The sequence below is a fragment of the Tachyglossus aculeatus genome, chromosome 23 (genome assembly GCF_015852505.1).
Source record: "Tachyglossus aculeatus isolate mTacAcu1 chromosome 23, mTacAcu1.pri, whole genome shotgun sequence".
In the NCBI taxonomy this organism is placed as follows: domain Eukaryota; kingdom Metazoa; phylum Chordata; class Mammalia; order Monotremata; family Tachyglossidae; genus Tachyglossus; species Tachyglossus aculeatus.
In genome coordinates this window covers 17,223,657-17,239,288 of record NC_052088.1, presented here as the reverse complement: position 1 = coordinate 17,239,288, position 15,632 = coordinate 17,223,657, and the positions used below count along the sequence as shown (strand labels likewise).

The 15,632-nt window shown below is 41.5% G+C and overlaps 1 protein-coding gene across 8 annotated transcripts in view; it reads left to right on the top strand.

Moving 5' to 3' along the window:
• SSBP2 (single stranded DNA binding protein 2) overlaps positions 1-15,632 on the top strand; it is a 344,236-nt gene that overhangs the window by 288,483 nt on the left and 40,121 nt on the right. For 5 of the 8 annotated variants that reach the window (XM_038765540.1, XM_038765542.1, XM_038765544.1 and 2 more), the window contains 3 exons: positions 8,107-8,173; positions 8,676-8,746; positions 13,338-13,429. In XM_038765540.1, the coding sequence (XP_038621468.1) occupies positions 8,107-8,173; positions 8,676-8,746; positions 13,338-13,429 (230 nt within the window). The remainder of the gene's footprint in view (positions 1-8,106; positions 8,174-8,675; positions 8,747-13,337; positions 13,430-15,632) is intronic. The other 3 variants (XM_038765547.1, XM_038765543.1, XM_038765541.1) reach the window with 1 other exon arrangement.

Below are 15,632 nucleotides of genomic sequence, written 5' to 3'. Positions count from 1 at the left end.
ACCCCCATTAAAACAATGGACAGTCTTCGCCTCTGTTGGAAGGCCAGCTGGATTTTAGAAAGTCAGTGGGGGACCTGAAGTCCCTTGACCTTCCAAAATGTGCATTTCTCCTACTGTGCTGCCGAACATTGGTGGTGAAAGGTTGTCGATTGGGATGCACCGCTGAAGGTTGATGATAAAAAAAGCCGGCCCAAGTCTAACCACACTTTCTATCCACTCATTCTTCCCCCTATGGAGAGTAAAGGAGTAATTGCTTGCTCTTTATCTCTACCGACAAATGTTTTCTCCAAAGCCATTCTGTATCTGCTTACAGATTATCTGACCCAACCCACTACTTTGCCCTGATATCCACTGGTCAGATCAGGAAAGCCGTGTGTTTGGGCAGGGGTGCCTGCCAACGTTTCATTGAGTGTGGGGGTGACCTTGGAGAGGGGTGTCAGTGGCAGGCATTGGGGACAGAGTGTAGAGGTGGTGAAGCTTTGGTTAACAGGAGAGGAGAAAAGAAGGAAGGGAAATGAGTGAGGAAGATGGAAGAGGAAGGAAAAGAGAAAGAAGAGAGGAAAAGTATACAGTGGTGCCGTCTCTGAAACAGGGTGGCCTAGCGGAGACAGCTTGGATCTGGGAATCAGAGGATGTGAGTTCTAATTTGGACTTTGCCACGAATCTGCTGTGTAACCTTGGGCAAGTCAATTCACTTCTCTGTGCCTCAGTTACCTCATCTGTAAAATGGGAAGTAAATCCTCCTCCCTCCTACTTACACTGTGAACACAGGGATCATGTCCAAACTGATGAATATGTTTCGACCCCAGTGCTCAGAACATTGCCTAGCATATAGTAAGTGCTTAAAAAGTACCATAATGATTAATCATTATTATTATTGCCACTGCCACTATTCTAGTCTGCACCGGGACCAGGACTCCCCCCGCCCACCTTCTAGACTGTGAGCCCACTGTTGGGTGGGGACTGTCTCTCTATGTTGCCAACTTGCACTTCCCAAGCGCTTAGTACGGTGCTGTGCACACAGTAAGCACTCAATAAATACGATTGATTGATTGATTGACTAGATGGGAGCAGTTGCTCTGGACCCGACCCTGAAGCCTCGTGAGCAGGAACCACTTACCTGCCTCACTCCCACCTGAGCAGGAGCCACCCTGGGATGGGATCCACCAGGGTTGGGGCTCTGGAAACGCTGCGGTGTCCACACCCCAAGGAGCCGAACAGACACTGGGCGACTTTGGGTCCCGGGGCCACTGGCGTGGGCGCAGCAACAGAGCCAGGTTGTTTGGGTGGTGGCAGTAGCCATGGCCAGTGGATCCTGACTAAAAAGTGGTATAGTGACCGTTTGGTCCCATTTCCAGATGCAGTGCAAAGGGCCAGAAGAGTTGCCTGAATCAAGCAAAAATTCCTCACTCTCGGTTTCAAGGCTGTCCGTCTCCTCGCCCCCTCCTACCTCATCTCCCTTCTCTCCTTCTCTAGGCCAGCCCGCACCCTCCGCTCCTCTGCCGCTAACCTCCTCACTGTGCCTCATTCTCACCTGTCCCACCATCAACCCCCAGCCCACATCAGAGAAGCAGCGTGGTTCAGCGGAAAGAGCACAGAGCACTGGCTTTGGAGTCAGGGGTCATGGGTTCGAATCCTGCCTTTGCCAATTGCCAGCTGTGTGACTTTGAGCAAGTCACTTAACTTCTCTCTGCCTCAGTTCCCTCATCTGTAAAATGGGGATTAAGACTGTTAGCCCCCTGTGGGACAACCTCATCTCCTTGTAACCTCCCCAACGCTTAGAACAGTGCTTTGCACATAGTAAGCACTTAATAAAAGCCATTATTATTATTATTATTATTATTATTATTATTATTATCCATCCCCTGGTCTGGAATGCCCTCCATCCACACATCCACCAAGCTAACTCTCTTCCTCCCTTCAAAGCCCTACTGACAGCTCACTTCCTTCAGGAGGCCTTCCCATACTGAACCCCCTTTTTCCTCTCCTCCTCCCCCCGACCTACCTCCTTCCCCTCCCCACAGCACTTGTATATATTTGTACAGATTTATTACTGTATTTATTTTACTTGTACATATTTACTATTCTATTTATTTTGTTAATGATATGCATATAGCTAAAATTCTATTTGTTCTGATGATTTTGACACCTATCTGCATGTTTTGTTTTTTTGACCATCTCCCCCTTCTAGACTGTGAGCCCGTTGTTGGGTAGGGACTGTCTCTATATGTTGCCGACTTATACTTCCCAAGTGCTTAGTACAGTGCCCTGCACACAGTAAGTACTCAATAAATATGATTGATTGATTTTAATGGGCCAAGTGTGTAAGAGACAGTCTCCCAGTATCACTCCCACATATCCATGCAGTTCCAGGCACAGAGACATCTTCAAACATGAAGCCAAGCCACCCAGGCATGTTTGCCATGTTGCGGTAGCTTTTTGCTTGAAAAATCTCACATGATGAAATCACGTGATTCAATCATATTCATTCATTTAATCGTATTTATTGAGCGCTTACTGTGTGCAGAGCACTGTACTAAGCGCTTGGGAAGTACAAGTTGGCAACATATAGAGATGGTCCCTACCCAACAGCGGGCTCACATATTTATTGAGCACTTACTGTCTGCTCTGCACGAAGCTTGGGAGAGTACTGAGTATAACCTATAGCTTATATGTACTAAGTGCTTGGAAGAGTACAGTATAACGATAAACAGACACATTCCCTGCCCACAATGAGCTTACAGTCTAGAGGTACACTGTGGTACTCCACCTTGACTGGCAGCATTGTGCACGCACACAACCAGTCCTTCCTACACTCAATCTCCTTGTGCTGATTTGCAGACAAGTTATAGCCAGGACGATGCTTGTGGAGGGAAGTACATTCCTAACTCTTCAATAATGTTTTGTCAATTGTGTGAATATCGCAAGAGTGTGTGTGGGTATGAGTGTGTGTTTGTGTGTAAATCACTGCTTCTCTATCAGGAAACTCTTCCTGTATCACACCCCTTTAGTACCCTTGGGGAATTGAAAACATTGAAGAGAGTTTAGCCGTTGTGGCAGCAGCAGCAGCAGCAATTTTTACACCTGCTGAGCTGTTTTTTACCGGGTTTCCTGGCAAGACAAGACAAGAACTCCAGGGAGCATAGCAGTAGCTGAAGCAGATTAGAATATAAACTTTTGCCTAGTATTGCTGCTACCACCATCATTTCCCCAGAGTTGTTGTTCTTTTATGCTTCTTCAAGGAGCATAAAAGTATTCAGCTCAGCTGACTGGAGAGCAAAGCTCTGGAGTGTCTGCTCAGCCTGGAACAGCAGGAGCTGTTTTTCTTCTTCCCTCTTCTAGCTCTTCTAGCTTACTAATTATTCCTTTTTATTGGTGAGGAAGGATGGAGCTAGCTTTATTTATCTCTAGCTTCATTTCTGTTTATTCTGATGACTTGACACCTGTCTACGTGTTATGTTTTGTTGTCTGTCTCCCCCTTCTAGACTGTGAGCCCGTTAATGGGTAGGGACCATCTCTATATGTTGCCAACTTGTACTTCCCAAGCGCTTAGTACGGTGCTCTGCACACAGTAAGAGCTCAATAAATACGATTGAATGAATGAATGAGTGGAGAAAAGGTCTCCTATTGGCGGGGGGGGGGTCACTTCAGGTGAAAGCAAAATCATGATAGCCCCGAAGTTTCTAATTTAAAAAGCTAAACTTTACTTTAGTAAATAGTTTTAAGCTAGCCAAAGATTGCCCACTGTTGGGTAGGGACCGTCTCTATATGTTGCCAACTTGTTCTTCCCAAGCGCTTAGTACAGTGCTCTGCACACAGTAAGCACTCAATAAATATGATTGAATGAATGAATGAATGTTTTTATTGTATTTGTTGAGCACTTACTATGTGACAGGCACTGTACTAAGCACTGGGGTAGATACACGCTAATCAGGTTGGACATAGTCCATGACCCACGTGGGGCTCCCAGTCATAATCCCCATTTTAAAGATAAGGTTACTGAAGCCCAGAGAAGTAAGGTTACTTGCCCAATGTCACCTAACCATCAAGTGGAGGAGCTGGGATTAGAACCCAGGTCCTTCTCACTCCCAGGCCCAAGATCTTTCCACTTGTATCTGTGCTGGCTTCAAGTGAGAGAGAAGCTGCCCCAGAGAGAGGCTACTCGTTTGGTTTCAGGCCAGCCCCAGCCCATTGGGTCGTTTTGGGCTTACCCTTATTTCAAGAGTGATAGGAATCTTAGTTTCAAGTGCTTGACTTTGGGCAAAATTCATTCATTCATTGTCGTATTTATTGAGCACTTACTGTGTGCAGAGCACTGTACTAGACGCTTGGGAAGGACAAGTCGGCAACATATAGAGACGGTCTGTACCCAACAACAGGCTCACAGTCTAGAAGGGGAAGACAGACAACAAAACAAAACATTAACAAAATAAAATAAATGGAATAGTAAATAAGTACAAGTAAAATAAATAGAGTAGTAAATCTGTACAAACATATACAGGTGCTGTGGGGAGGGGAAGGAGGTAGGGTGGAGGGGCTGGGGAGGGGGAGAGGAAGGAGGGGGCTCAGTGTGGGAAGGCCTCCTGGAGGAGGTGAGCTCTCAGTTGGGCTTTGAAGGGAGGAAGAGAGCTAGCTTGGCAGATGTGCGGAGGGAGGGCATTCCAGGCCTGGGGAGGACCTGGGCCAGGGGTTGACAGCGGGACAGGCGAGAATGAGGCACGGTGAGGAGATTAGCGGCAGAGGGTGCAGGCTGGGCTGGAGAAGGAGAGAAGGGAGGTGAGGTAGGAGGGGGCGAGGGGATGGAGAGCTTTGAAGCCGAGAGTGAGGAGTTTTTGCCTGATGCGTAGGTTGATTGGTAGCCACTGGAGATTTTTGAGGAGGGGAGTAACATGTCCAGAGCGTTTCTGCACAAAGATAATCTGGGCAGCAGCGTGAAGTATAGATTGAAGTGGGGAGAGACAGGATGATGGGAGATCAGAGACGAGGCTGATTTAGTAATCCAGTCAGGATAGGATGAGAGATTGAACCAGCAGGGTGGCGGTTTGGATGGAGAGGAAAGGGCGGATCTTGGCGATGTTGCGGAGGTGAGACTGGCAGTTTTTGGTGATGGATTGGTTGTGAGGGGTGAACGAGAGAGCAGAGTTGAGGATGACACTGAATGTTAAATGAAAAAGTGCTCTATGAAGTACAGTTTTGTATAAGAAGCCCAGTAAAATTAGTGCACTCCCAAGATCAAAAAGATGAATTTCTCCCCTCCCCTTCAAAGCTCATAAAAGCCACAATAAATTTACATGATCAGATAGTAATACAAATATGTACCAATATGAAATGGCTTTGAATTTCATTCAGAGTTATCATCTATATTGTAAAGCTCCTTTCTAGCAGGGACCGTGTCTACAAACTCTGTTGTATTGTACTCTCTCAAGCGCTTAGTATAGTGCTCTGCACACTTTAAGTGCTCAATAAATGCCAGTGATTGCTATACAAAAAAATTTTAATTTCCTGTTTTCTTTCACATCCAATTTAGTAAAGAGTTACCTTCTATTAATAGATCTGCTATTTGCTATGCTCAGTAGGTGTTACTGTTAGAAGCAGCTTGGCATAGTGGAAAGAGCCCGGGCTTGGGAGTCAGAGGTCGTCAGTTCTAATCCCGACTCTGCCACTGATCAGCTGTGTGACTTTGGGCAAGTCACTTCACTTCTCTGTGCCTCAGTTACCTTATCTGTAAAATGGGGATTAAGACTGTGAGCCCCACGTGGGACAACCTGATTACTTTGTATCGACCGAGCACTTAGAACAATGCCTGGCACATAGTAAGCACTTAACAAATTCCATCATTATTATTATTACTATTAAAATGGGCTTTAATTTTTATTGAATATCTAGAGAAGCAGTGTGGCCTACTAGAAAAGCAGCGTGGCTTAGTGGAAAGAGCACGGGATTGGGAGTCAGAGGTCATGAGTTCTAATCCCGTCTCCGCCACTTGCCAGCTGTGTGACTTTGGGCAAGTCACTTAACTTCTCTGTGCCTCAATTACCTCATCTGTAAAATGGGGATGAAAACTGTGAGCCCCACGTGGGACAACCTGATTACCTTGTATCTACCCCAGCACTTAGAACAGTGCTTGGCACATAGTAAGCACTTAACAAATACCATCATTATTAATAGAAAGAGCGTAGACCTGGGAATCAGAAGGACCTGGGTTCTAATTCTGGCTCTGATGCTTGTTGCGTGTGACCTTGGGCAAGTTACTTAACTGCTCCAGACCTCAGTTACTTCATCTGTAAAAGGGGGATTAAGACTGTGAGCCCCATGTGAGACATGGACTGTGTCCAACCGGATTAGCTTGTATCTACCCCAGTGCTTAGTACAGTGCCTGGCACACAGTAAGTGCTTAATAAATACTAAATTTAAAAAAAAATGTGTTGAAGGGACGGGAAGTACTTAAGCCAAGGTTACATTTTGCAGTGTTTTCTCAAAGTGAGAAGTGATGTAATATCAACTGAGCCCCTTCTTTCCTCTCCCCCTCTCCCCCGCCTCCATCTCCCCCATCTTTCCTCCTTCCCTTCCCCACAGCACCTGTATATACGTATATATGCTTGTACATATTTATTACTCTATTTATTTATTTATTTGTTTGTTTATTTATTTATCTTGTACATATCTATTCCATTTATTTCATTTTGTTAGTATGTTTGGTTTTGTTCTCTGTCTCCCCCTTCTAGACTGTGAGCCCACTGTTGGGTAGGGACTGTCTCTATGTGTTGCTGACTTGTACTTCCCAAGCGCTTAGTACAGTGCTATGCACACAGTAAGCGCTCAATAAATATGATTGATTGATTGATTGATCAACATTGGACTTCCAAGGCCTTATTGACAAAGAGCACTAAAATAAGAACTGAAGTCAGAGCATTATAATTGGAGATGACTGTGTTAAACTAGTATGCTGTTTTTGCCCTTAGGAGATCCCAGCTACCCTACATACTTCTACCTCTGCTCCGTCCTAATAGTCCTCAACCTCTCAGCTGCTTTTGACACTGTAGACCATGGAAATTCCATGATCGACTGATTGATTGATCACCTTTTTTCCCTTGTTCCTCTCACTCCTCCACCTTCCTTTCCTAGCACATCTCCCTTTTCTCCATCCTGGAGAACAAAAACAAACAAACAAAAAGCTTCTGGCCCCTCTGGGCTGTTAGAAGACAACGTTAGGGAAGTGTGTCTGTGATTTTACACGTACTCAAGGACATCCTTGCACATAATGAGTCTGTTAAATCCATTTCTAGTGGTCCACTCTGAAACATACCTCTCTGTGAAGTCATCCACAAATGGGGCATTGTGGTTATATGTTCCAAGATTGAAAGAGCTTCTTGAAAATCTGAGAAAAAATATTTGCCTCTGGATTCATTTTAATTCTGCTCCTGCTGTGACTCAGAATGGACAGAGTGTTCTCTGGAATTAAAGTATGTACACACAAGCTTCACCCAGCATTGAATGACCTCCTGATGCCTAGAAATAATTAGAATACCTCATTTAGTCTATTTCATTATGGCCTGAGAATATTTTACTTACTTTAGATTCTGATGGGATAAGAAAATGAATAAATAAACCAACACACAAATAATAAATTTTGGCAATATTCTTTAAAAATAAATCTCTATAAGTGAACAAGGGAGCCTATGCCTTTGGATCTGTACCCTTTAATACTTGATATTCACCCCATCCTCAGCCCTATAGCACTAATGCTTTGCACGTAGTAAGCGCTTAATAAATGCTATTATTATTATTATTAATGTTTACATCCTTGCACTCTGCCACAGCACTTATGTTCATATCCTTACACTTTGCCATTTCCCTTGTCTGTAATTCATTTCACTGACTGTCTCCCTGTCTAGACTGTAAGCTCCTTGTGGGCAGGTATCTTTCCTGCCAACTCTGTTGTATTGTACTCTTCTAAGTGATTATTACAATGCTCTGCACTCCATAAGCACACTCAATAAATGCCATTGATTAGTTGTTATACTTGAAGAAAAGAAACATTTCAATACTAAGATGGAAAACTTTTAGAACCAAATAAAGCCCCCATTTACTTGTGGTTTTTTTTAGGCACTTGGGGGTGTCCCAGGAAGTCAACCATTATTGCCCAGTGGAATGGATCCAACCCGGCAACAAGGTGAAGTCTATAAAATACTGTGTGGGAAATTTGTATTCAGAGCATCCATTGAAATAATTCATTTTTCCAGAAAAGTTTTGTAAACCGAGTCCCATTATGGCTATGCAGATCATTTGCTGCACTGTTTATATTTACAACCAACACTTGATTTTCTGTGGTAATGGGGAATAGGAATAGATTGGTTAATTGAAATTTCCAAACGCTCATTTTCACTAATAGCTTCAGTTTCCACCCTCATCAAACCTTTTCATCAGAGCTTGCTGCAAGTAAGGAAGTTCTCTGAATTGAGTGTCAGTCCTTCCAACCCATGTTTACTCTTTCCAGTGAAGGTGCTAACAAGCCATGAAATGGCTAAAATGTGGGCCGGCTGAGGAAGCAGAAAAAACCAGGGCCTTAAATAGTTTCAGATGAGAATGATGGACCCCGATTATTTAGAAGTTGACTGAATTGGATTAGCATATGCATTCACCCAGAATTGTTCATGTTTTCATGCTTTTTCCAGGGCATCCAAATATGGGTGGGCCAATGCAGAGAATGACCCCTCCAAGAGGAATGGTTCCCTTAGGACCGCAGGTATGTTGCAAGCATTAGTTTTTGGTTATGTGCAGGAATTATGGCCAGGTATCTCCTTTAGATCCTATATACGGATATCATATGTACACTGCCTTGGGCTTTTCAGAAGAAAAAGCACTGTGAAAATCTAATAGGTAATTAATCAAAATAATATTTGGCAGCCTGTCCATACTGGAAAGGAGTTTACATCAGTGCTTTTTTGCTTTTGTTCAGCAGACTTTGACTCCAAAAATTCATTTAAGGCTTAAGGTGAAAGAAAATCTCAAAAGTAAGAGATTCGAAGCAAATAGTGGTAAAAGCTACCCATAAATATATCTGATTTTGGATTATGATATATGCAATTACAATAAAATTACGTGACTGAACAAATAGTACTCATTCTATGCCAAGTTCAAGTTATAATAAAGTGTAATCTAATATAATATTCGGAAACATGCCTAAATACAAACCATTGCTTTGAAAATTTTAGCCAATAGTTACATTAACATTTTCCTGTGGAATCATGTAAGGATTTTTATTCCCCAAGGATCTCTTGACCGGAGAATCTAAGTCCCATATATAAAGTAGACTATATGCCCCCTAAGGTGCTTTTTGGAAATAAACTTTGAATTTGCTTCCAATTTTCTGCATTCTACTACTTAGATATATCAGGTTTCAACAATCTCCTCTTCCTGCTCCACACTATTTTTCTAGTAGCTCAATACAATAATTCACCAAGACTGAGTCTTTCTCTAGCAGACATCAGTGGTTGAAGATTTTTCTCTCTGAAAGCTGGTCACTCTGTGTGAAGCCTATGGACATTTTCCTTTGAAGAATTGTCAGAGGTGGAAATTAATTTTGTGGTGGTGACATTTTATTCATCTTTCCATACCCCTGCTACTACCACTTGTAGCCGTGTTGTCTCTCCTGCCCATACTTTATAAATCATCTGGGTCTGCCAGTCTCCCCATTATATTGTAAACCTCTTAAGGACAGGGAACCATGTCTTTTATCTCTGTTGAACTCTTCTAAGTAATTAGCGTAAGGTTCTGCACATAGTAGGTGCCCAAGCGTTTAGTACAGTGCTGTGCACACAGTAAGCACTCAATAAATACGATTGAATGAATGAATGAATTAAGCAGCAAGGCCTAGTGGATAGAGCATGGACCTGAGAGTAAGAAGGACCTGGGTTCTTATCCCAGCTCTGCCACCTGTCTTCCGTGTGACCTTGGACAAGTCACTTAACTTCTCTGTGCCTCAGTTACCTCATCTGTAAAATGGGGATTAAAACTTTGAGCCCCGTATGGTACATGGACCGTGTCCAACCTGATTAGCTTGTATCTACCCCAGCCCTTAGTACGGTGCCTGGTACATAGTAAGTGCTTCACAAAACTAAATAAAAATAAATAAATCCTACTGTTGATAATGATGGTGAGGATCACCATCAATATCTGGTGTATACTGAGTGCTCTCCAGGGGTAGGATGGTAATGTAGATGTTCTCCTCAAGTAGAACCTCTTCGTCTCCATTCCATAAAACTAGCTTTGACAGTCACCTGGTCAGGTCGGCCCTTTTTCTCACTGCTCCTAACAAGATATGATTCCTTACACTCACGTTTTATCATTGGCATTAGGTGAGGTTGAATTTAAGGTAGAGGAAAGGAACTGAAGACATCGACTTTCTAAAAATGGAGGTGAACAACATCTCCTGAAGGCTATCAATTTCTTGCAGATTCAGTTAAAGTCTTAAATATCCATTGTTTTAAGAAGAAACAAAATGTAACAACAATCCACAACTAAAAATGGCTATTTTTAGTGATAATGTTTACTTTAATATTGTGTTCAGCCTGTTGAATTATACAGGTTCCAATTGACCCAATTTAGGGGAAGGGTGGGTCTTTGGGGAAAAAAAGGGAATTCTTCCGTTGTGGAGTAAAAAACCAGGACTTTTTTCGGTAGAAAAGAATGACGCACCTTTACCTCTGTTCGTAACGAACAGAAAACACAGAGCGGGTGCTCAGTAAATTTAATTCCAGAAAAAGAGAGAGAGGAGGCTGTTTTTAAAAAAGTTATCCTATCACTGCCAACAGCTGTTCAGTGCCACTTCTCATTTGGGGGATCAGTTTCATCAACGTTAACCAGTATTTTCTATATCAACATAATCTATTAAACACCTACTTTAGATCACAAGGTCTCCCAGTCAGGTTCCAAAATAGAAGATTTTAGTTGTGTAGGCAGAAAAACACTGGAATGTGCTGCTTTTCTCTTTCCATGTCAAACCCAATTCTTTATTTTCCTTATGCCACCTTAACAGTAGTGGGTGGGTTTTTTTTTTCTCTTATCACTCTGTAGTGTGATATTCCTCCCTAGCTCATGTTCTTCTTGTCAGCTAATGAAGAGAATAGCAACCAAACAGTCAACCATTGGAAGCACAAGGAAAGGAATCAGCCAGTTCTCAGTGGTGTGGCCTAAATTCTTTCACATTTCTGAACATTAATCTGAAGCAAGGTTTGACTGATGTCACCCACTTGAAGGATGCCTCTCTTGAAACAGCTTATACCATTGAACCTTTACTGGTTCCATTGTTAAGGCTTGTTTATTTGTCCCTTTGACCTAGCCATTTTTTGATTGTTTTGTATCATCATCAAAATGATATTTAAATACGCTTTTTGATCAGCTAACACAATAAACAGTTTTCACACAAGTGAACCTATGGGTTTCGACGAATAATGTTGCTGTTTCTCATTATGGATACCTGTTTATTCTAACATCATATGAAAATTATTGGTGTGCTGTTCATTAGCTGTTGATTTAGTACAGTGCTTAGTAGAGTGCTGTGCACATAGCAAGTGCTCAGTAAATACCACTGCTCATTGATACCACTGATTGATTAGCTATCCAAACATCAAAGCCCCATGATCATTCACAAAATCTGGTCTTATGGAAAGACATATGTTTTTTATTCAATTATGTCTGTACTAGATATTTGGAAACATTCATTTTTAGATGTACATTTCATTTTTGTTAGGTTACTTGGCAATTTTAGAATAGCAGCACAATGATTTTAGTCCATTCAATACAACCATCCACCCAACATCAATACAGTTCAATCACCAATGCATTTTTCCTTTAAATGGTTTGCCTAAACATGAAAATGGTTATTTGCAAGTTCTGTAGAATTAGCCCCTCTTTTAAGCATGAAATGCTTTTAATATATGCAGAATCATTTTGTAGAACATGAAAATATACTTTCAGGCATAGCCAACAGTACAGCTATAATATATTCCTTGAAAACATGGATGTATCATGAATGGCAATATTGTGGATACATTTACACATAGTCATACATGTTATAAATTGGGATCTGTTCCAAAACCTCTGTAAAAAAATACTATTTTTACATACAATATTATGGAACATTAGTCATCACTAAACAATTCTTTATTGTCAAGTAGAGTCATTCAAAGTGTTGTATCACAACATTATCTGAGTAAGGAGTTATGATTTGATTATTAGTCTTTTTAGGAGGCTGCAGAAGTAGAGGTTTGCTGACTGGTAGTGTTTTTTCAGATTTACTGTAGTGAAAAATTTGTCCAATTTAGGTTGAACAACGGCTGGCTGCCTTTTCTTCAGAGAGCACCTTGTAGTAGTGTCAGTCCTTCTGAATATCTCTGCACCTCTTTGAATTCCTCTCTCAAGTTTTTCCTCTTCAGTCATTTTTAAAAGTTCATCTGCTTTCTTGAAAATTAATGCAAGAATTATTAATCCAAAAATTTAAGCTAGGATTTTACCCTTAGCCGCAGCCCTGACAACCTCCTTCTCTGTTCCTGAGAGCAGCGTTCTCTCCACTTCATCCGAAAGCTACACAAAGTTGGGCAGAAGTATAAGGAGAAAAGAGTTTAGGCAGATTGAATCGGCCTCTTCTATGTCACCTTGATTCCGTTCTGCTTTCTTTTGAAACGGAGAAGCTGCTTTCCAGTGTGTATTCAAGGAGATGCAATGGCTGAATTATGGTTTCTCTGTGCTGCTGTTGGGTGAAGCAGAGAAGGAGAATTCCAGGTTGTGTTTGGGGAGAGAAGGGGAAGCTGCTGAATAAGGATTTCTCAGTTTCAGTCAAAAGTAGCACAGAACCTTAGCAAAGAGACAGGGCTGCGTAGTCCACCTAAGGTCTCTACCACTTCTCTCTAGTCTCAACTCGGTTGCCGACCTCATGAGAGCCTGGCTGAAGTGGAGAAGCTGGACTTCAAAAGTCTGTGTGTGGCGAGGGGCTGGGGAAATGAGGCAGGGAGGGAATTGAATTCCCTGCAATGACTGGATGTAATGTTAGGTGGGGCTTTGGGATCCTGGGCTAAATCAACAATTAGTGCATGACATACCTCTCGATTTTACGTATTGTAGCTGGTGGTTGCCTGTAATACGTTTTAAGAATACTATGCTTTTGTATGAGCCAAAAACTATTATTTTGGGGAAAAAAAACAAAAGGACAAGAATGGATCCTTCAGAGACTGAATTGCACAGGCCTTATCCAGTCAACATTTGTGCAGGGAAGTCATTAACCTGCTCTCCTTTCTTTCCCCCCTCCTCTTTGGTTTTGTTTTTTTGTTTTGTGGTAGTCTGACCCTTGGTTATCATTACAGAACTATGGAGGTGCAATGAGACCCCCTCTGAATGCTTTAGGTGGCCCTGGAATGCCTGGAATGAACATGTAAGCAAAATTTTTCTGTTTCCTAATGTTTACCAAAACTCCATTTCTTTTTAACGTACAGATTTAGGTAACTGCCGTTCCTTGGGCAAGCGAGAGATGGGCCTATTATTAACTGAGGGGAACAACACTGAGCAGAGAATGCTCTGTTGCAGCATTCCTTCTGCTCAGATAGTTGTTCCGTGCATCTGTTCTCGCTTTTCCTTCCACATCCAGAAGTTTTTGGCTGTTGCATTTCCCAGGTCATTGATGCTAATTTCAGCCTTTTGTCTTGTTAACATTTATTTATTCTTTTGCAGGTTTTTCAAGACACATAAACCATATTTTCACTTGAAAGTCACTAATAAGATAGAGTCAATAATGTATTTGATCACTTGCATGGGTAAATCCCACCTCTGTCTAGGGCCTCCACTACCTGCATCTTTAAATGTTTCAGTCCCTGTACTGTGCTGAGGGCTGAAGCTGAAGTTCCAGCCACTTAGAGTGCCAAAGGGACCGGATAGGGGATCGTTGTAATGAAAATAGAGTAGCTACAACATTTATAAAAAGATACTTTTTTCCATAATTATTGCTTTTTTTAGAATAAGGTTTGCAAGGTAAGGACTTTTTTTGGAAATCAAAATGTACAAAACAGAAAAATCTAAAAAGATAGTGATGGTGTCTTTGTTTTTGCGGCGTATATTAATGCACGTGAAATTTGGTTGTCGTAGTTCAAGTTATCGCTGAATCTTCTCCAAGGCTTTCCATTGTAATTAATAAGCCTTTTGATTGGCTGGTTTTAACTTGTAAAAAGTTGTCCTTCCAATTAAAATGCCATTCACAAGTTGTATTTGCACAGAGTGGGGTTACTAAGCATTTGCTCTGAAAGTTTAGTGGAAATAATGTGATAGAGTGATCTACTCCAGTCACATTGTTCATATTCAATGCAAATCTACTCTTATTTACTGTATCATGTTTGAAAAAAAACAAAACACTTAGAGTTTCATTTCTTCAGTTTACACAAAATAGCAGTAATTAGCCTAATATTGCTTTACATATTTCTCTTGAAACTTCCTTTAAATGACTTGTATCTCAAAGACAAATGGCAATCACATACTTGGAGAATTTAGCATAATAACAATTGTCACTTTCTTTACCACCCCTACCCCCTACTCTCCCACTCCGTAATAGTGTGAAGATTAATATAAATCCAAAGTAATCTGAAGTTCTTGGATAGAATGTATGGTGTATATATATATATATATATATATATATATATAAATTAATATAGTTAATCTAGTAGTAGTAATAGTATTTATTAAGTACTTACTGGGTTCAGACCACTGTACTAAGTGCTGGGAGACGATTCAGAGCTTTAATACAAGCCCTTATGTGTTGTCAGGAGACCAAATGTATATGTTCATAAAGTATTTTAAGATAAAAAGGTGTAGAAATATATATTAAGAATATTATACTCAAGTTAATCATCTTTTTTAAACTTCACTCCAAATATCCAAATATAGTAACTACTTTCATTATACATATTTTACTATGATTTTAGTATGATACTGAAGCAGGTTTTGTTGGAGGTGAACATATCAAAATGTACCATAGTCTTTGCCCAAAAATGTTTTACCTCCTCATTTCACCCATTCATGCAACGACATGGAGCTAATAGTAGTAAAAACAATGTTTGGAACTTGTAAAGCACTTACTTTGTGCCAAACACTGTACTCAGCAATAGATACACAATAATCAGGTTGGAGAAAGTCCCCATTCCACATGGGGCTCAGAATCTAAATAGGAGAAATTGGCCTCAGCCTCAGCCTGAGGTGAAATTGGAAGGGGAGACAAAGAGCAGGAAGGTCAGCTCTCTCTAGTCTATCTCTTGGAAACTGAGGCACCAAGAAGTTAAGTGATTTGCCCGAGGTCCCACAGAAGACAAGCGGTGGAGCCGGGATTAGAACCAGATCCCTCTGAAACCCTACAGAAAAAATCAGTGGTGTGTACAAATAGTCTTGTTCTTCTATGCACAGGCTTCTTGGTTTAGGCCTGCCACGTACCTGTTAAGCTCACTTCACCTCCCACCTCAGGGTCTGTGTTGAATCCAAGTTGTGAGGTGAAATCTTCCCCCTAAAAGCCCTTTTCTCTGGTAATCTACTCCCCACGGACTTTCCCATGTGGTCCAAAAATTTTCAGAGAGACAGTTTTCAGGATTTTCCCCAGT